The sequence below is a fragment of the Synchytrium microbalum genome, assembly GCF_006535985.1.
Source record: "Synchytrium microbalum strain JEL517 chromosome Unknown SmJEL517_scf0055, whole genome shotgun sequence".
Classification (NCBI taxonomy): Eukaryota; Fungi; Chytridiomycota; class Chytridiomycetes; order Synchytriales; family Synchytriaceae; genus Synchytrium; species Synchytrium microbalum.
This window is the reverse complement of record NW_022158404.1, coordinates 75,540-97,906: the sequence shown is the minus strand read 5'-3', so window position 1 is coordinate 97,906 and position 22,367 is coordinate 75,540. Positions and strand designations below refer to the sequence as shown.

Below are 22,367 nucleotides of genomic sequence, written 5' to 3'. Positions count from 1 at the left end.
GATGCTTCCTTGCTTCGAGGATCGCATCTTGGATGTATTGGATGACATTGAATCATGGAACATGTTTATATTTTGATTCTTACAACAAAAACTACGTCTTTGTCCACATAATTGCCTCTAAATCCAACTATAGTCGACATATAACAACGGATTCCTGGCCTTTATGAAGTACCTAAATAGAAAGAAAGTAGGCCCTCTGTGTTTTCGCAACCGGGCTTGGGACCGTCTATGGCCAAATTGCCTACGATGATGTTAGTAGTCCAAAACTCGTTCAAAAACAATAGTTGCCATCTTGTGAGGAAGTAGACAGAGAGAAGAGGGTCTTGGGCTCCTGTTTCCGACGGGCGAGTTCACATCGTATATACAATGATGCGCGTCGCTCCATGCCAAGCCTTTGATGGTGTCACCAGTGAGCATATCCTTTGCTATTCTGCCACCGTTGTCGAGAGCGCACGTAATCACTCAACAGTGGCCCCACCGCAAAGCCACGAATCAATGTCGTGAAGAGTGGGTCTTGATCACGTAGATCCTCCAAAAGGTGAACTGCCAAATTTAAAACCACAAACTACCAAAGAGTTCATCGATACAAATAGTTGGCGGGGTCTCAAAGCAAGTCCTTCTACCGCTACATTCCAATCCTAATGAGCAGGTACTTGGAGCCACCGCGGTACCTACGCTACAAGGTATTACTAAGTGGAGAGACACAAAGTTCTCTTTTTCAGGCAATTCCTTGATTTTTCGGCTAGGTGACATGGGGGGAGAGAGTAAAGAGAGCCAGTGGTCCGAGACGTACTGAATCCAGTGAAATAAATAAGCAGGGAAAAAGTAGTGGCAGTCAGAAGTCGGTGTGTCGAAAAGCCATTGATGGTGGCAAGAAATGTGGTGCTCACCATCACGGCAGTCAGTGATGTACCTGAAGAGAATCCAGTCTTATCACTGCTGGATGCGATCAACTCAATTGGCACGCACCACCATCAGACACTATTCGAATGTAGAAAGGTGTTGGTCAGCTTTGCAACAATGAAAAGAAGGAAAACTGAGAAGAGGCAGACTTTAAGAGTCGAAAAGCACTAGCTCTTGCAAGATAACATGCCTGTATTAGTGCATGACGCCTCTTGAGTAGCAGCTCCGTGTCTAGTCCAACGAATTCTGGACCGCCTCCCATAATTGTTGCTGCGAGTAGGATTGCGATTCTGGCGCTATGAACACACCATCCGGATAATAGAGAGACATGGATCAAATACGTGCCAAATGTACTAAAAACTAAAAACAGATCTTAAAACGGCACTATATACGCTGCAGTGGTTCTTGACACGTCGCCAAAGCAGCCACTCTGATTGACTTGATTGACTCGACTCTTGAAGTTGCTTGAATGCTAGTCCACACTGAGAATTGTCATAAATCCTCGGATTACATATGATTGGCGTAATAGTCAATATTTTGGAGTTATTTCCGGTACATCCCGGATTTCCTGGCTGTGAGGGGGTAGTTTCTGATTTCTTGCTTCCAAGTTCCAACATGTCGCATAAACATCAAAGGTTTTACATAGAAGACTTGCTCCTGTCATCGGAAGCTCCAAGTGAAAAAGATTGTATCTCTAAATATGTGACTGCACCTCAAATGACAAAAGCAGAAGCGAGGCATTAGTAGCAGCGTGACTTTGGACGCCTTTACAATCTGGAGCTGGGTTTTAGCATGTTCCTGTGTTGATCAAAATCGAATCTATTTTGGGGATCGGTATCGCCATCCTCTGAGTCGTCTTCTTCCCACAACGGGACAGCAAGATAATAGTTTGTTGCTTTGATTCGATCATCAACTGTTGATCATAATATAAGTATACATATTCCTTTCTTGCTGATTTATAACACGAAGAGATGCCCTTATTTACACTATGGCCTCTCAATCAACGTTAATGAGAGTTCCGTTCATCACTCTAGCAGCTATATTACAAGTCGATCTTTACCAACACAGGTTCAGCACGTACTTCACTCGCCAACGGTACCGGCGTCTTGGGTCTCCTAGGAATAGCCACAAAATCCGGAATCGGCGGCCTGCTCACTGGCAATGTAGGCAAAGCTTCTTCAATACTAACCAAGGGATCCTTCCTCTGTTTCCTTCCCAAACTCCTTACGAGATATGATGCCTTTCGAATCAATGGTCCCTGTTCAGCAACTGGTACTACTTGTAATTGCTTCCTTTTACGTAGATTATATATCACCAGTACGATTATAATGGCAAGTATAAGTCCTCCCACGCCAGCAAGTATGTCGAATAAGAGAGTGTGGTCTGGAGAGCTAGAGTCTAATGTTGCTGGAGTAGAGAGATCTGTCGTCGATCCTGATGGTATAGGTGTGATGGCAGTCATGTGAGAACGAGTTGATGATGAGTCCACAGAGGATAGGAGTGTTGCTGTTGCGACGTCGGTATTATTATATAGTCGGTGATTGGGCATCTAGAATGTGTGCAGTTTTGGAGAGATCAAGTTGAGTGATGGTTTACTTGCTTAAAAGCTGATTTTGGCTGCAACTCACCAATAGTTGTATAAGCCCAGCCTAGTTAAGAGTGCAAGCTTAGAATGCTAGTCCTCAAATTGTCTTTGTGGGCTTTGCTTGTCGAATTATGTGCTAGTTTCAGGTTTGTCGGGATTTGCGTACTTTGTCAACACCAGATTGATGGTTTGACCTCCCACTCAAAAGCCCCCAAAACACAACACCGGTCGAATCTCGATTTATAATAACAAAAAAGAAAGGAAATTGCGCAATCTAAACGTAATTCGCTTCCTTCACGACATCCGCAACAAAGTTTTCCATCGCGTGGAACATCGCCGCCCACAAACGCAATTGTCCATACCTGGTGTGCTGCTCATGTCTGAGTCCTTTTGCCACATATCCAAACTGCAAAAACCAACTCCTTTCCGCTACTTGCGTCAATACGTTGTGGTTGGTGGTTGGCGAAGTTCTTCAAGGTTCATGCACGAACATAAAGAGAGTGCTCAGGAAGAGTCATCACAGTTTCAATATACAGACTAGAAATTCGCATTAAACCACACGGCAAGAGTTACCATTCGTTACTATCACACAACAGTTACTTTATTATTTTAACTATTGGAATTAACACACATGTGACTGACCCGCCTTGATCTACTATTATATCTTTATAAACTGTTCGTTCCTACTTTACTGATTACATGTACCATGATTCCATAAATAACCATCCTTTTGAGCAACACAATCACCAACATGCGCCTTCACTGAGTACTTGTACTAGGATCCAACAGATACCCACCCTCATGAGCAACACGATCTCCAATATTATCCAAATTCAAAAACCCTTTTCGAACTTGACGACGTTTGATGAAGTGCAAAATCCCCAAACTAGCCAAGACGATAGTAAGCGTGATTCCAAAGATACTTGCGATAATTTTCATGATGAATGAGCCATTGGTTTTGAACACTGGGCCGGCAGGGAATGCTTGGACCTCCATTACGTTTACGAAGCATTCGTTGTTGACCTGGCAAGAGTGAGGTAGGATCGTCAAAAGCCAGTTGAATGACGGAGTGGAGAGCCAAACCGTGTTTACCATTTGAAGTTCGGTAAATATCAGATGCATGCCAATAACCTTATCCTTCAGCGTTTGAGAATCTTCCACAAGGAAGTAATCATATCCATCGGCTTCAGTCTACATGTTGAGATTGATTGTCAGCACTGCTTGTAAGGTGACAAAAACATCTGTTAGGATGATTTTTTGAGTTTACCACAACAGCGAGATTAGATGGCCTGAAAGTATTCGGAGCCAGTTTGTAGAATAATGAAACGGACTTCGATGTTCGGTTTCCCCATATAAGTCGTACCGCACCGAATGATTGTGGTCCATACTACATATAAAAATAACAATGAGCGTGGTGTAAGTTGTCAGACTAATCTCGATCCATCATATACAAAACAGCGAGGAGAAGTACAACACTTCGGTGCTTACACTATCAGTCCAGTCAAGCGTGACAGTCACAAAGGGCTCACATTTACCCGTCATCACTTGTGACAGCCATCTAACGTATCATCCACAATGTTAGTTAAACCACCACCACATACCAACTAAGACATCCAGTTCTTTGAGCACATACACACCCAGACTCATCATCATCATAAACACCATTCCCATCTTCATCAAAGTCATCCACAATATTCGCAACAGAGCATTCTTTCGGGTTTGCACAAGCCCCGGTATTTGATGTTGACGATGCAGTTGCTTTTGCATCTAGTGCAATATCGATTCCATAATTTGGTTTCGCGTGTGTGGTTATGATGAGAAACGTAAATAAGAAGATGAGTTTGATGGTGGTTGACTTCATAATTGATATTTGGCGGTTGTGTCGGTTTTATATGAGCGAGTTTTAGGTGGCAAGACACGCTAAATGCAATTGATACAAGATGGCCACTGTTTTCAAGATGTCTACAGCTGAAATATAGAGATGTTGGTAAGAATTTCGATGAGAGTTGAGAAAAACTGATAACAGTGCAGCGGGCGTCGAAATTGTTTTCAGAATGTCACGACTGATCTCGTGACTCTGGAAGCTGTTTGACAATAGATCTCCGTTCAGTGTTCACATATACATTAGAATTTGCCTCTCCTTTACCTGGTTCTATATGGCAGGCCTTGAAATTTCAATTGTCAAAAGAAACACGATGTTTTGTTTTGATCATGAAGTAGAAAGCCATGACGCCATGTTGTTTTGATTTGGCGCGCAGCCCGTACCAGTGGCTCCTTGTTGGGAGTCGCAGAATTAGGAAGGCCAGTATTCAAACCCAAAGCGAGATCGTTGTCGGGAATCTAGCCTCAGCCAGTGTTGGATTTCGATTTTTGACTATGCATATGCAGTTGACAAAACAGTAAAGGAAAAAGGAAACCTCAGACTTGCAAAATTACTTTATTGTACAATATCGGTGACAATTCGTCACAAACAACAAAAATACCTACTCTTCCTCATTGTCCACTTATTTGGGGTTTACAACAAAACCACAGCAAGCTTCCCTCCATTCCAAGACACGCCAATTCGTTTATACAACTGGATACGTCAAAGTAACAGCAGGTTTAGTTTCCTTCTTTCCTACATCCGACATTGCGAAAAACCTTGTTCGACGAACAGCTCTCCGTTCAACCATCTTATGAAACACCCGTGATAGCACGACACCCATGACCGCCAATACAACCATGACTGCGATGACGATTCCGGCAATGGCTCCAGACGAGAGAGGTGGCGACGAAGGAGTGGGGTTTCCATTGATGGCAATCTGTGAGGTGGCAGTGCATTAAAGAGGTGATGCTAAAAAGGCAGAGTCGACTAACGTAATGATGATCATTCATACCTCAGCAACATTAATCTGACAATAACCATTCGGTGGAATCTTAACCAAATTCCAAGTGAAGTTGACCGACATAACATTTGCTACACTACCCAAATCGGTAAACAGGCATGACGAGTTTCGGACAGACACACCAGAGTCAGCAATCATTGCGTCAGTGCATGTGAATGCGATTGGATTGTTATTGTTGCCGTTGATGGTCATGACTGGTCCAGAGACACCTACATAGCATTACCGGTGTTACCAAAACGATGTTTGGATGGGTTTGTGGATAAAGTCCAGCGATAGTTCCATACCAGGATAAGTCAAATTCCCAATAGATCCATATTCAATAAACCATGGATTCCGGAATACGAATGGTCCGGTTGCGCTCAAATCAACGGAAATCCTAGTAACGTATAACTTCAACGAGAATTTTTGAAAAACAGCAACCGGATGCGTAGATAAGAGCCCAATAAGATAAAATACCATTGAGGAAAACAGTTCGGATCCTGGACCGATTGCCAGAACGATAGATCTTTGTCAGTTTCATCATTCCCATTATCATTGATCTCGCCGGCTTTACACAGACCTCCGATACAGTCACTGGATGTCGTGTCTGTAGTTGATGCGGTAGCAGTAGCTCCGACCAGAATATCTGTCATAGTCAATGATTTATCTCTCGTCGTTGTCAAGTGCTTTGCTGCGTTGTTGGGGATGCCACAAATGCTGCCATATGTTTGGTCGACGCTTCCAATGGCTTTGTTGATGCTCACGCCAATGACACGTGTTTAGGAATGCGCTTAAATACCATACAGTTGAGTCTATTTGGTCTCTTTCTGATAGGATATACTTTTTCTACATTGCTTTACAGCTAAAGAGTTAGAAAAAACTAAATATTGCTCGACATCTATATTGGTCGAGTACCAGGAAGCAGCGTAGAGACAGTTGATACTACAGCGACAACAGAACCCACAACGATCAAAGTATAGCATAAAAGGGTCTGAAACCATCCAATTCCATCCTTCAGACCACCATACAGTTTCAGATAAAAGAGAGCAGGAAGCGTAACAGATACTATAAAAGAAAACAACCCTCCAATCCTATCATATGAGTTACCGGCCAGTCAATGCCAACACGAACGAAAAAAGAATCATGCAGACCAATCAAGAATTGTCAAACTTACAACGAAAGCACCTGATCAAAATGCGATATAAGAAATGGCATGCAAGAGCACAATGCCGTCAGACTCGTCCTAATAACTATTTGAAGCCACCTTGGAGGAGCATACGGTTCAAGAGTGACATCTTTCGAGGACCTCGCAGCTACATATCTGGCCACGAGTCCTTCAACAGTCATCGAGACGGGATTCATAGTCAATGCAAACTTGGGAATTGGTATAAGACATATAAGAGATGTCGTGAATGTATTTAACCACGGTATTCCTCCTGATGTGGCATCTTGAATGTTTTTGGTGATTTCTTCGGCTGTTTTACTGCCAAACATTCTGTAGCCGGCTATTCCGATTATCACTAACGTGTGGATAATGTTAGAGGTAAAAGCTGTGGGGGTTCATAGCTCAATTGAGCATCGAAAAAAAACCAGGACAACACAGTACTAATGCGTCACAAGCGAGATGTGATGCGCTCACACGTACAGTAACAACATAGAGCTATCGAGAATGCGGTAATCAAGACCATTGGATATCGTTTCCTATCCTTCATATCTATTTTGAAGCACGTATTTGTTAGTGACAAGAGAAAACCCACTTGATACAGTCCGTAGAATCGGCTTTACCTAGATATATCTGAGGCAACACAGCATGACCTGCACACCCACTACAAAGAAAAGAAGGAGCATTCAGTCAGTAAGACAGCAACAGCAAACACGCAGCTCCCTCTCAGCAAGAAAACGTCGCAGCTTTCACCCAAATTCTCAACAACAACCAATGGATTTCGTTTTTCAACAATTTGCAACATACCACATAGCAATCCCAAAAGTCAAACTGACTGAAAAGACATTAGTCGGAAACAGGGTGGTGTCACTTGGATCCCAGATGCTCCCGTTTCCAGCAGGTAGCGAGAATCCATTAAACAAGACAACGGACAATAAATTAAGACTGGCAATTATTCCAATTAATGAGGCATATGAAATTAAACGTAGTTCTCGTATTGAGGCTCTACGAGAAAAAGAGACGGATTAAGGCATGGACAAAAAAATTGCGATGCGATTTTCCTCGCCACCCACCCGAAAGCACAGACGATGAAGGCAGCTAGCCTAAACCACAGTATGTTCACGGTCGGAAAAATGGCATGTAGAGAGTCACTAGCCAATATCACGAATGCGATACATGTGAAGAATAATTCAGCGAGGAATAGTATCATGGTCACTTTGCGTGCCGATGTTCCGAATGCTGCCTCTGCAATATCTGCATAGCTGGGTGTCAAGAAATGAGGGGTAAGAGCGTGAAATGCCTCAACAGACAAATGCAAGAGTTAACTCACTTCATCAAATGAGGTGAGACATCAAGACATTTAGACAGAATCCAGCCGGTATAGCATGCGACCTATAACAATGATTGTTTTAAATTACATTCGTCGTAGATTGATTGGAAAGCCCTAGTGCCTTACAGCAGCAGTTGTACAGAGTATGGTCAAACCGGGGATCCACCCGGAGCAACGAATAGCATATGGCAACGATAAGAATCCAATTCCCAATAACAAATTCAACGTATTCTGGTGGTTTGTTGTCAATGAGCATAACGTTTGAGAGAGACAGCCTTTTGACCAAAAAACATCAACATTATACCACATACAAATATCGATTCGGAAACCGTCGACCCTGGCGTATCCAATAACGCATTCGTCGAGTGTCTAGAAAATCACATCAGCAGATGAGCGAGCGAACTTCATATATACGGTATCTGCTCAAGCACATACCCAACCAATTGATCAGTATGAGCCGTTGAAGCTCTCGACTCTGAGCGTTCACCATCCACACTACTCTCTTCCACATGATACAATAGCGGCGCTTCCTCATCAGCCTCAACGGGAACCTGTACCATTCGTTTACGAGCTATCGGTGGCGGTTCAATATACGACTGCCGTAAAAGCGATGCTCCATACAACGTTGATCTGGCGTATGACTTGGCATACGATTGTACAAACGATGGGAGAGTAGGTGCCGGCTCTAATGTCCGTCGTTGTCTCATACTATTACTGCTATCGAGTGTCCTGTCGAGGTGTGATCCGTATGAGAGAGTCGGTGTTGGAATACGGATGGGGATGATGCGACTCCCTGCTGACGAAGAAGGTGGATCCGGATCTTCGAAATCGTCGTTGACACTACCGTCCGAGTCATGATCTTCGTCGTCCTGAACCTGTTGTACATTTTCCGTTTCAGATTCTTCGTCTAGATTAGAGTATCGGAATATGTGGGTCTGAGCAAAGCTTTCGAGATGATCAATAGCTTGTATAGAAGATGGCAGATCTAAAACAGAACGTCTGTCGCCTGCTGGTCGTGCAGGTGCTCGACTTGAAAATCCTTTTTGTGGTGAGCCATAGCTTGAAGAGGAGGAGCTTGCAGTAGATGAGCTTGAAGCGCCAGTCCGTTTCATGCCTAGCAAGTCACTCTAGTTCACCAGAGTATCTCCTGGTCCTGTTTGCTCTGAAGGTGAACAACAATTAGCCACTGCTGTTTTTATTGGCGATAGGCGATCAAGGCCTCGGGACTGATAAAACCTCAGAGAAGAGTAGATGGGCGTGTTCTAGTACACCATATCAACATATTCGCGAAAAAGAACGCTAAAAGCTGTTGGCGATCAGCGAAAAGTTCCCTACACCAAACAACCAGACACACGATTCCTTTACACAGTGATCCCACTGAATCTGTATATATTATAAATCCTATAAAGCGTGAGGATCCTTCCTATCAAACAAACTAGACACTGGTATCCTGTTGTGACTCCTCGTGGTACTTGCGGCCCTTTTAAAGGCTCTCGGCTTCGGTACAGCTAAAAACGCGGGTGCCTTTTCTGGACTACTTGATCCTTTATAAGACACGTCAAACTGTTCTTCTCCACCAGATAACGGTCTCATCTCAAAGACTCCAGATGCAGGCTTTCTTGCCTTCTTGTATGGCGTGAATCGATTCCTCCTACTATTAAAGGAGAACGCATCTGTCTCGGTTATCGACTCTGGTATATTCCTGAGCTCCTCGGTTGATCCATTGAGTAACGAGGCCTGAGACCCTTGGGCATGTAATGGTGCGACCAACCAATCTGATGATCCCATTGAATGCAAGTTGGAAGGAGCACCGTCTAGTCCATCTTCGGTATATCCTCGTGGCTGTTTTGTGTTTCGGCGTTTTCGGACAACTATGACTGCTGTTATGATTGCTGCGCATCCAGCAACTCCTACACCTGCAACGACGGCTGGTACGGTTGGTGTTGCGTTGTTGCTTGGAGGAGTCGGGCTGGATGTTGGTGCCATTAATGGGAGTGCATCGTTTGGTGATCCAGCTGTCGTTGTGGTTGTTGCACTTGACTTGGCGTTGAATGGTAAAGCACTCTGCGTAGCGGCACTTGTTGGTGAGGTGGTCACTTGATGCAACACACTTGACAGCATAACACTTTGTGCACTAGTCATAGTCGATTGTGACGGTATCGATGTTGAAGACAAGGTCGACGAAGTGACTGCCTGTGATGGCAAGATTGTTGAGTACACGGGCGATAAAGTAACTACATGTGACGAAATAACTGTTGAATATGCTGGTGATGACGTAGCTGATGGTGATGGGATTATTGTTGAATAAGCTGGTGATACAGTGACTTCTTGCGAGGGTATTATTGTAGAGTAAACGGGTGATGAAGCAATTGCCTGTGATGGTGTTATTGTCGAAGCAATAACAGTTTGAGTGCTTGTTAAAGGCGTTGGTATGGCCGAGAATGGGGCAGCTGAGGTTACGATTGTTGGGGATGGAGCTTCTGATGTTGACGCTATTGATGGCTCTATTGTTGGTGATGAGGGCACAGAAGACGTATACAGTATTGTTGGGGATGGTGGTGCTTCAGACGTAACGACAGATTCGATAGGTATCGACATGGCTAAAAGTAAAAATGATGTTTAACAACCACGAGTACACTGACATCAAACTATTGTGATCGCGTTACCTGCAGGTGTAGGCGATGGCGTGTTTCCTGGCTGAATAGTTGGCGAAGCAGCAAAGGATGAATCTGGTGAAGTTGCTGCTGGAGTGCCTATTTCTGTTGGTGATGCCAAAATTGCTGGTGATGTCCCAATTGCTGTTGGAGTAGGTTCCAGTATTGGAGTGATAGGTCCTCCAATCTGTCCAAATGACGGTCTGGGCATTGGACGTATTGGTGCGATTCCATAAACCCATTGTGGAAATAATGTAATTGCGAATGTTGTCGTTGCCAACACGTATGTCAGCTTCATGGTGAGAGCACGGTCGTAGCGTGACAACTGGAAAAAATGAAAGGCAGGTTATGCTAGTGTATGTTTCTGGATCGTCGGAAAGTGGATAAGTTTCAGGAACGAAGAATAACCCACACCCTTATTACGGAAGAATGCTTAAAACCTTCCATGAATTCTTACAAGGTTTGAAGGCAAGCTCAACTATTGTCTCCAACGAAGGCCAACGCTTCTACTCCAGGACGTCTTTTTCTGGTGATTTTGAATTTCTGGTGGTGCTGCTTTTTTCTTGTCACAAATGCCGCAAACAAGAATTACACCCCAACTACTCCGTTTTCATTCCACGGAACGGCTCTAGTACATCCAAGCTGTACATATTGTCCCCTTGGAATTCTTCATACGAAGTACTAGCTACAGAGAATCTTTGCTTCTGTGTTGAGCGATAACTTATTCGACAACAACAATTCGAGGGGTAGTAGTAACAATCCCCAACTGTCGCCGAGAAGATAGTCCCCAATCAACACTTTTATATTCTCGTTACTACAAAGGGCCATTCAGAGCAAGGTGTCCAACCATTTTACAACTTTCCGCACACCTCCTTGGGCTACTACACCAGTATTGTTTACTGATTTGATTTCTCATCGAGTTGATCCTCCTCTTCATCAACATCCACTTCATATGCTTCCGTCGGAGCGACTTTGAATGAAAGTTGAGCAGCTACACGCTCTGATGACTTTTTCTTTTTAATTACAGGGGTGCCATCGTCATTAAACTTAGGCTTATTCTTTGATCCTTTGGACGACCTTTGGGTCTTTTTCCTGTAATGTTTATAGCAGGATCCTGTAGTCTACACTTGGGAGGCATTATCGAAGTGTCCTGAGAATACGAGTCTCGTTATTGTTGAGATAGAGTTTGAAATGGTTGTATTATATAAGGCTTTGATTGATTATGTTGTTGATGAGAGGAAAATGATGGTGTTGATGGTGTCGTTGACGACGTTGGAAGAAGCTTGAGTGTAGGTTTTAAGGTTCTAATTACAAGCTGCATCTCAGATGATCCACCTCCAACTACTCGAGGATTTTCAGTTTCTGGCATACTCTCATCCTCGTCTATAAGTATCGGGGAATCGCCACGTACAATCGGCTCCGATTGTTGGTGTAAATTTGGATGCTGTTGTTGAAATTCATGAGGATTGACACTTCCTGATTGCCATGTAGTGCTGTAATGCAGTCGAGTTGGTAATTTATCCTCATGAGTATGTGATGCAGATGTGGGTACTATAATCCTCTTTCCAGATGGTCCGTCTCCAGCTACTCGACGTGTCTCGGTTTCTGGCAAACTATCCTCCTCATCTATAAATATCGGAGAGCTTCCACGTTTAGGTGGTGCTGACTGGCCATTAAAATGTGAGCGTGATGGTGGAGGCTGCATTGGAGACTGCTGTTGCTGTACTGTGGCGTGTCGACGAGCGACCTCACGACTTTCAGCGTCATCAACACATTATCGGGATTCATAATCATGACTACAGTAGTAATCTACTGAGTGATTATTTGTTCTATATCGGTCATGCCGCCAGCTTTTACAGATGCTGCATGCAATGCAATCTCGAGCCTCGTGTTCATCTACAGGAAAAAAAGAATGCATGAGTAAAGGGGCTTGAATATTCCTTCAATAACAAAAAGCTTCTTCAACAAAACCAATTCAAGAGAACCAAGAAATGTGAGGGTATGAACGATTGGCGTGCAGCTTCCTACCTGCACTAATGCGGCAGATACTCCATCGGGTACCTCGAAGGAAGATCATGTAGTTACTGCTGAATATTCAGGTGTCTAATACAATATGTTCCATTTCAAATGAATAAGTGTTAGTTTCATTGCCTACAATATTTTTGAATGGAAGTATGAAACAGCACACCCTTGGACTGCAGGGAATACTGAGACAACAGCATAAAAACATTAAAAATATTATATACGCAAGCATTCAAATAGCTAGCACCTCTCCCTTACGTTTAACTTTGAGCAGCTTTTGGAAGATGACACAAAAAACGAAAAACGACGATGAAAGATGAAGCAATAGGAATATTATCGACACTTCAGAGACAAGGATTCTCCACGATAATACGTGGACAAACTTGACAAAAGACGGTGCAAAACAGGACGTGCTCTGTGAGCTCTGCGCCTTCAACTCGCAGGTGACTGCTGCTTTGCTGCTTTCGCCTAACTTTCTCCAACTTTCAAAACACACTTCACTATACCAAAAACGCTCAACACCAACTAGTAAACAACTATAAAAGCAGCTATCATGTGCCATAAGGATATCTATATGCTTAGCAGTACTCGTTGTGGTGGATGCAACGAACGAGCAGGTACCAAAACAGCAAGAAAGTGGTTTCGCCTTCACCGGCTTAAAAATTTCAAATTCTTTCAAAGTTCATTCTAATTTTGTATTGAAAATCTCATTTCTAGATCAACACCAAGCTCCTGCGGATTGGATTCGCTGTGACGGTTGCGACAATTGGTTTCATGACCGTTGTGGTATGGACACTGAAAATCGCTCCATTTATCAAATTAAAGGTTTTCGGTGCAAGAACTGTCGACAAACTCGAGGTAAGAGAGGGATATTTCAAAAGCTGAATTAAAGTCTATGTGAGATGCTTACTTTGTTTTCCTTGAACAATTCTTAATCAGGTATTCAACAGCCTCCTACTGTTGCTTCCGCCTCCAGCTCTTCTGCTGCACCAGCTGAACGACCTCCTCCAGAGGCTTCAGTTTCAGTGCAAATGCCTCCTGCACCTGCTATGGCTGCTCAAGCACCTGTTGCGTCAGAACAGCCTCCTAGTGGTACTAAACCAGCACCCCCCGCAGTTTACGCCACTCAGCCCGTAGCTCCAGCGCCACCAATGGGTCTACCACCAGTACCAACATCACCACAACGTGATATAAAGCAGGAAGTCAAAGAATCAGAACCTCGTATCGTCAAACACCAGCCCAACTTGGCTGCTCCTTCTTCCATACTACAGCCTGTAGCAACCGAAAAGACCAATAAGCGACCACGGGATCCTTCTCCTGTAAAACAGCCTAGTCCAGCACGTCCACCGGCACCTCAACATCCCAGCGTGAAATCGAACGCTACTCCTGGTAGTAAAGGTCGAGCCGCTCCGGCCCTAGAACCAGTAAACAAATCAGTAGACAAGCCACTTTCAGCAAAGAGACAACGTATCTCAACCTCAGCACAACAGCCAACAGAACGACCAATCTCACCAACATTGGACTATGATGATGTATCTATGGTTGATGCACCTGAAGTAGCTCATGCAAGGGTCATTCATTCCATAGCCGGGCAAGCTTCACCTGTATTACCAACACGAGAAACAGCAACAGCGAGACTAGAAAAGCTGCAAGCCATGGTGAGGGAGAGACAGGCAGTAGCAAACCAGGAAATTCCGTCATTGGCAACATCATCCACCGCTCCCTCTATTGATCAATGTTATCGTCCCCAAGATCAGGATGTAAATGCATTGAAATATGTTGAGCAGGAGCTGAACGGTTTTAGATTGTCTGATAACCGTAATCGTGGTCGTAACAGTACACGAACATCGAATGCTCAAGGTGCTGGCGGTGGTGAAGCTGCTTCCGGTGAACGTAGATTGCCTGCAAGAACCACTCGCAGAAAATTGGATTACTCAGAGCCACAGTTGGGATCAGAAGATGAGGATTCGGATTATGATGGTGAAAATTGAGAAGAAAGAGTAGGAGGAAGCTGGATCTCAAAACAAAAGACTTGTGGTGTGTGAAATGAAATACCCCGTAAATCGATAAAAGATATCATTTGTGAGACAGTAAATCTTGTATTGTCGTTGTAGTAACCCCCCAATATCAAAACAAGGCCGTATTAAATGTTGCGATTTGGCTGCCTGAGGTGACCGAGTGCTTCTGTAGAGTTTCTGTAGGTGATTGAAGTCAATCGAAAACCGTTCAGGAGGGACCGAGTAGGGCAATCATTTGAGTAGAGATAATGCAAAAGAAAAGTGATACTGAATTTTTAGGTGATGGTGTCGGTGAAGTTTCAACTATGGTGGAATTGAAACAGCGAATGCAGCTTGGACTGTCTGATGATTGGCTCTCTCCACCAAAATCAAGAGAGTGTTTGAAAAAGTCATCACATCTGATACAAACACCAACGAATGTGAGTTTGCTTGAGCTCTTACACTGAATGATGTCTTGCAACGTCATGTTATTATTCGATTGCGGAAAAATGTTACTGATATATTACATACTTTGTGTTTAGTTCCCAACCTATCATCTGCAGAACGTGCACAAAGCACGCCTATGCCAAAGTGCTTGGATTCCAAACTTCATCATCAGGAAGCGAACACAATCAAGTATTTAAGATTAGCAAGCCACACGATTTGGTGCTTCCCGACTTGCCAAACCCCGCAAAACGGAATCCAAACACCATCCCTGTATACGGCTCCACTACATCCGAAATGTATTATGAAGCAGGATGGAAGGACAAACCACCCGAAGCCAAAACCGTCTTCAAATCATACTTCAATAGTGGTTTCAAATGTGTCATTCTCGAAGCTGTACTAGTAACATTAGCACACGTGGTTAAACATGTTGCACCGTTATTGGATCTGGCGGTTGTCGTCAAACGTCGCAGTCTTCATCAATATGGCAAGAACTCGCCTATCGATATTTTGCGTTGCCAACCACCAAACTTTGTGTATACAGTACCTGGTAATGACGCAACTGCAATACCATCTATCACATCTGTACGCAACAAGGGGAAGAAAGCAGCTAAGGAACGTAAACGTGAATGAGAAGTTGTACCCTGTGTTTTGTGATCGATGTGGAAGGAATGGGCATCAGGCTTCATTGGTTGTTGGAGTTCGTTACAATGGTGAGAATGAATGAAGGAATTCTAGATCGACACATGCTCATATTCAATATGATATCAACGTAGGTGTCTTGTGCTTAACCTGCTGGGAAGAAGACAACTATTTATCTGGATACAAGATGGAGGGTATGGAGAGCAATATGGTTGTTGATTGTGGGTTGCGAGTGAAGGGGTAATCTTTGGGGGTGTCTTTTGGCTGTTTTGATGATTTATTACCTGCTTTTTGTCTGTAAAAATCTGTAGTTTCTGTAGAATAATATAAACCACACCTGCAACGAAATTTCAGTGCTGATTCGAGATTATCAGATTGACACGACCTTGGACACGACGTATCCTTCTCGTGACCCTTCTTTGTGTGGGCGTTCAGTTCTGCTTGTTCTTGCCAAACTCCGAACCAGTCAGATTACAGCGACGTTTCAAGCCAATGGCGAACAAGGAGAAGGAAGAGCATGAAGATGCTCGGGATCCGTCATATTTCAGGTATTTTCATAATTTTCTCTATCGATGCACCTGTGATTATTTCATTATCGGCCAATCGGTCTTCTTTCTAACACCTCCTTCTTCAACTCAATTACAACCAGCTGTAAGTCCTCCTTTCGTAATCGGACACGGTCATCATTCGCGTATTAATTCTCATCTTCCTCTAATCTGTCTTTCTTAATCACGAAAAAGACTATGCTCAATTTGGACATCAAGTGTGTGTTGAGATTTGAATGTGTTTTGACAGATTGAGTGTTGACAAGGCAATATGTCTGATCATTTTTATAGCAAAACATGCTGCAAGATGTCGTCCGTACATCTCTCTATCAGTCTGCCATCATGGCCAATTCTGCCTTGGCGTTCAGAGACAAGTTGGTTCTTGATGTTGGAGCTGGCTCAGGTATAAAATAAACTGCTGAAATACATTCTCAACGTGTATAAATTGCTCACTCGCTTCTTTGAATCAGGCATTCTATCCTACTTTGCCGTCCAAGCTGGCGCTGAAAAAGTCTATGCTGTCGAAGCTAGCACGATGGCTGCAAAGATTGAGAAACTAGTTAAATCAACTAGCGATACGAAGAATCCGTATCTGCGGAATAGAATTCAAGTCATTCCATGTAAGGCAGAGCTCATTCAGGAAAAAGCCTCCATTCCATCACACAAACCGACTTTTTTTTGTCTAAAGCCAAAATCGAAACACCCAACCTTCCAATTCCTAAAGTCGACACTTTAATATCAGAACCTATCGGTGTGTTCCTAGTACCTATTATTCAAATCCTACAACCCGGATTACTCAATGTTTTAAAAAATATTAGGTGTATTCCTAGTACATGAACGTATGATTGAATCATACTTGATTGCAAGAGATCGGTATCTTAAACCTGGCGGTACAATGATTCCTTCTTCAGGTAGGCCCTCGTTTTCTAACGTCTGATGGCAAAAAATGTCCCAATATATCATGCCAGCGTCCTTGACCTTCGTCAACTCCCTTCTTCAGGAAACATATTTGTGGCTCCTTTCTCGGATGCTACTTTGTGGACTCAGACTATGGCTAAAGGTATTGAGTTCGTATGGAGATAATGCTCGGTAGTTCTATTCCATAACGGGGGTTTTTCTCTAGTTCGCTTTTGGGAACAAAACAACTTTTATGGAGTTGATTTCAGTTGTTTGACTCGGGATGCCATGGACGAGATATTTGGACAACCTGTTGTTGGAAACTTTGATCATCGGATATTGTCTGCTCCTGCCACGAGTCACCATGGTATGTATTGCCACAATTTCACATTGGTTTTTTTTTGGTCTTTTGGAAATTTACTTTCTCCCTTCCTTTAGTTGATTTCAAGACGATATCAGTACAAGAATTGCAAGATTTTGTTATTCCAGTGTCGTGGGTTTCTCCATTTACAGGTGTGTGTCGTTCTTACAATCAAAGGAGGCAAAATTCCTCGTAATGATAAGATTATCAAAATCATACTCACTCCGACATCTCTACTAGGACTGATACATGGTATAGCTTCTTGGTTTGATATCAATCTAGGAGGATATATCTTGACTACTGCTCCAAATGCTGAAAGGACGCATTGGCAGCAAGTGAGATTTGTACTCAAAGGTATGATGACGATAAAATATTTAGAATTATTTTGCCAGATCCCCAGTCTCAGGATCGGAGTAGCGAAATAGGCATTTTCTGGACGATGATCATATATCAATAATTGCTTCTCTTTCTTTAGAACCATTAGCAGTAAACGCATTCGAAACAGTCCGTGGATGGATTCGCTGCTCAGTCAACGATCTAAGATCATACACTCTAACTTGCGAACTAGTCGTTGGAACCGAGACACCATTATCAGATCCATACGCTACACCTATAAAACTACCCCTCTCAACCACAGCACCAACATCGTCATCAACGCAACCTCATAATAATAGCATACCGATACAACTTGACGACCAAAACAACATCCACGCATCACTCCTTCTCCGTAAAAGGCGCTGCGAATGGCATCTTCACGAACAAACCTACCTGTACAATTACGATACATTCCAGCAGGACTTCTCTAAACCTGAATTCATGTGTCTGTATCCGGGTGGAACAGATGGGATTTTGAATGATGGTGGATTGGCGCCCCCGAACGTACCTAGGAATCCACCCAATGTCGCATTTAGTAATGGTGGGAATGGTGGCGGTGGGTCATCAGGCGGAATGATGAGTAATGGTAGTGTGATGATCGGAATGAATCAGCAGTTTGATGGCTTTGGGTTGGAAGGAGGGCCTGGTGGGGATGCTACCATGTTATAGATGTGATTATGTGGAGTTTTGCGGAAGGATGTGTGTGTGAGCGATGGTTGGGAGCAATTTGTGATTTTTTGCTTGTTTTCGATGAAGGGCAGATGCTCGGTGCTTGCATGCATGTGCATACGGTCTTCGCTCTTTGGTAGAGTGAACCGTACATTTCTTACTATTCGCATTCGCTGACATTTTTGGAGGGTTGATTACCGACTTTATCTCCCGTTGTAATGTATTCTTTGTCCGTTGATAAAACAATCACATTACACATGCATGACTACCAAACTCTGTTTCTGAATATTTGCTTGTCAAATCGCTGTAGGATGTGTGCGTGTGCCTAAACGTCAAGTTTTCTCCTGTACATGGAACTGACTTTGTCTTTCTTATTTGGGGTTGAACTGAGTGTGCACTGGTCCTTTCCAATGAGCTCGAGCTGGAAACCATTTGGAAGGTTGGATTTCCCAAATGTTGTCAGAATGTTGCCGCTAAAGAAAACCTAATCTAGTAGATCATGAATGGTGCCTCCTTCCAACACAATACTCAATCTTTCTTATTGAATCTCTTCATCCCGACCCTTTCAACGAGCATCTCACTTAGTGTTGAATAGAATGGATTATTCGTACCGCACATTTCAAAGTATTTTGTAAGGCACCAATGGAAGCAATCATCAGAAGCATTAACACCAAACACCCTTTACCTACCGATTGTAACATAATCCTTGTTTTTGATAAAAAATGACATTACACGTACATGACTCCTCCCCTCTCACTCTCTGTTTCTAAATATTGCTGTTGAAATTGGATACTTTTTCTTATCCCTTGTTTGATGTGTTTGAGTCTAAAAGTGAAGTTTTTACTGTACATGGAAACAACATGTGTCTCTTGGTTGGGGTTTAACTCGGTGTGTGTTGTTTAATTGGTCTTGCCAATAACTTCAACTTGGAAGCTATTTCGAAGTGGGTTGGGAGTTAGATTGTGGAGATATTGGGGTCGACTTCAGGAATGTAGCAAAAAAATGATGTCAACGGATTCATCTAATGAACACCGATCGCCCTGCTGCAGCACCACACACATCCTCGTAGCTAAACGTCTTTTCTCTGTCCAAAATGACAGTCCAAGCGAATGACCAACCACCTCTTCCAACAGGACGTAACAGTCGACCCACATCTCGTGTCCTCCAATCCATATTCAAATAACCATAAAAGGACACAGTCGCGTTTATACATACCCAATAGACCGAAGAGCCTTGGCATCCATAATCAACCGACCATCAAAGAGGAAAGCAGGTTTACGCATAGAGTCGTAAATCTTCTTGTAATCGAGACTCTTGAACTCGTCCCATTCAGTCAGGATTACAATGACGTCAGTGTTTGCCGCTGCCTCATATGCAGTGGGGCATATGTTTACGAATTTCTTGACTTTAAACGATGACGAAATTAGTTTTTTTTGTTTGTCTGCTGCATGTTGGAGGTGACGCGAGAAGAAACAGGAGGGATAAAGGCCGAATAACAGGCTTACATTCTGCGGTGGTACCAACTCCTGGTTCAGTCAAGTCCATTTCGATTTGCTCAGGTTCAACCTGTAATGTAAGGAGAGAAGAACATGAGTGTACGGAAACACGTAACGTATTCAAAGAACTCGCTATGCAACAGAGTCAACAAATGTGGAGAAAAGGTCAAGATATTGGTCCAGATCACCGTCGAACCACCAAGCTACACGTTTTTTGGTCTTCGGTTTGCCAATGCACCCAACCGATCTCTCATTCCCTCCGATCACTCTCCAAACACTCTTTTCTACAAACCTCGCTGTATCGTTCTCCTTCACTTCTGCTACATCTCCAGCAGCGTGTCTCCCTCTGGTCCTCTCTTTCAAGACGAAAAAAACATTTGAACTATCGACAAAACATACCTTGGGATCATGAATGTTGACGGTAGCAGATTCTTGCATAAAGAACTTGATCAACGTGATGGCAGCAGATTCACGAGTATCACCAGTGTTCTTTTTGAACGCGAATCCAAAGACAGCTACTCGTTTATGAGTAATGGTGTTGAATAGAGCTTTAACGATTCTGTTGGCGAATCGGTTCTTTTGGTATTCGTTCATGATGACGACCTATTGCAGTAATGGTTGCGTTTGAGATCACGAGGTCGACACAAGCCAAAAAGGAGGAAAGTTGTATTGAACATACCTGTTTCCAGTAAGCCGCAACTTCAGGCAAGTGCAAGCTTTCACTCAAGTAAACCAAATTCAAAATATCCTTTTGGAAACAAGAACCACCGAATCCTACAGACGCCTTCAAGAATTTGGGGCCAATACGAGAGTCCAATCCAACAGCGTAAGCGACTTCGTCTACGTCAGCACCAGTAGCTTCACAGATGGCTGATAGTGCGTTGATGGACGAGATACGTTGGGCAAGGAGAGCGTTAGCAGCCTATAGGCGAAGTAAAAGCGGACATAATGAGATTCAGTTATTTATATTGACATCCACGCCTTCGACAATAGTTTTGTTCTCGGTGAAAAAAGGCCAAAAAAGGGACTACGCTGACCGTCACATACCAACTTGGTCAATTCAGAACTCCACAAGTTCAAAGTAACGATGTTAGCTCTGGGTACCCAATGAGCATAAACATCAGCCAAAGCCTTTTGAGCCTTGATTCCTTCGGGAGTTTGTAAAGCACCAATCAAGACACGGTCAGGCTTGAACAAGTCGTCGATGGCAGTTCCTTCGGCCAAGAATTCAGGGTTTGACAGGATGTCAAAATGAATGCCGTCTTTGGAGTTTGCTTCGAGGATTTTACGCATTGATTCGGCGGTACGACATGGGACTGTTGATTTCTCGATTACGATTTTGGATGATGTTGCGACTTGAGCGATTCGACGGGTTGCTGCTTCGACGTATCTATAGTCGAGAGAGATATGAATGGGTGAGTAAGATATATATATATACTTGTGTACGTGAGTGATTTGGTCGTGTGTTTGTGTGGATGCGGTGACATGGCAGGCATCAGGTGTTGCAATTCAATCGTCTCTTCTCGTTACAAGATGATCTGTGATCAAATAGCTTAATTCACCACATTCGTCCACTCTCATCATTGAGCAATCAAGATGACATGGCAATTCAACTGTTGCACGTGCAACTCAACCTTTACACTCAAACTCATCACCCTCCAAACCAAGAAACCCCATAAATCAAGTGTACATGTACTCACTCTAGATCAGCAGCCATTCCAGCACCCATTCCTTGTTTCTTTGTAGGGGTGTTTACCGAAACAAAGATCATGTCTGCTTCTTGGATTGCCTTGTCTACGGCGGTAGAGAAGAAGAGATTTCTTCCTCTGGCAGCCTTTACAACATCATCGAGACCGGGTTCGTAGATGGGGAGAGTGTCTGAGTTCCATGCATCAATACGACGTTGGTTCAAATCGACAATGGTGACTTGAATGTCTGGACATTTGAATGCGAGGACAGCACAAGTTGGCCCCCCTATTTTAATAGAGTATTGAGGGTGGAGTTAGTACAGGATCAAAGTCATAGGGTATATACGGTTGTCATATCAGTCAATACGTCGGGAATTGAAAAATCAAATCAAATTTGTTTTGAACGACGCTGGAGTTGAGCGCGTTTCTTTGTGAGATACGAGGGATGCAGACGGTACGTACCAACATATCCAGCACCGATGCAGCATATTTTGACCATGATTAATGTCTTGACTAGTAGATGCTTAAAGTTATAAGGTTGTTTTTTGTTTGTGCGTTGGGTGGAGTCGAGAATTGACGATAATGGAAGTGCACGGTTGGTTTGAGCGGGAATTTTGCCAAGAAAGTGTCTACACTTGCGTCATCTAACGTGAAGTTATCGAAGTAACGTGTAATAGTGTAGATCTCTTACTGCTTATTTCCTTCACTCACAGTCCAAATTCGTGACGCGTTA

General features: G+C 43.4%; 2 protein-coding genes across 2 annotated transcripts; one reads left to right on the top strand and one right to left on the bottom strand.

The window, feature by feature from the left end:
• Nucleotides 1–16,445: 16,445 nt before the first annotated feature.
• Nucleotides 16,446–18,450, top strand: SmJEL517_g05697 (uncharacterized protein; the record flags this gene model as incomplete). The annotated part of the gene is made up of 9 exons (XM_031171623.1): nucleotides 16,446–16,551; nucleotides 16,619–16,768; nucleotides 16,837–16,899; nucleotides 16,967–17,059; nucleotides 17,149–17,208; nucleotides 17,272–17,412; nucleotides 17,484–17,558; nucleotides 17,647–17,760; nucleotides 17,882–18,450. The coding sequence occupies 9 exons, from the start codon at nucleotides 16,446–16,448 to the stop codon at nucleotides 18,448–18,450; spliced, it is 1,371 nt and encodes a 456-aa protein (XP_031022402.1).
• Nucleotides 18,451–19,655: 1,205 nt separating this feature from the next.
• SmJEL517_g05696 (UDP-glucose 6-dehydrogenase) lies at nucleotides 19,656–22,133 on the bottom strand (the record flags this gene model as incomplete). The annotated part of the gene is made up of 7 exons (XM_031171622.1): nucleotides 19,656–19,855; nucleotides 19,956–20,016; nucleotides 20,346–20,549; nucleotides 20,626–20,868; nucleotides 20,994–21,336; nucleotides 21,647–21,920; nucleotides 22,097–22,133. The coding sequence occupies 7 exons, from the start codon at nucleotides 22,131–22,133 to the stop codon at nucleotides 19,656–19,658; spliced, it is 1,362 nt and encodes a 453-aa protein (XP_031022403.1).
• Nucleotides 22,134–22,367: the final 234 nt, after the last annotated feature.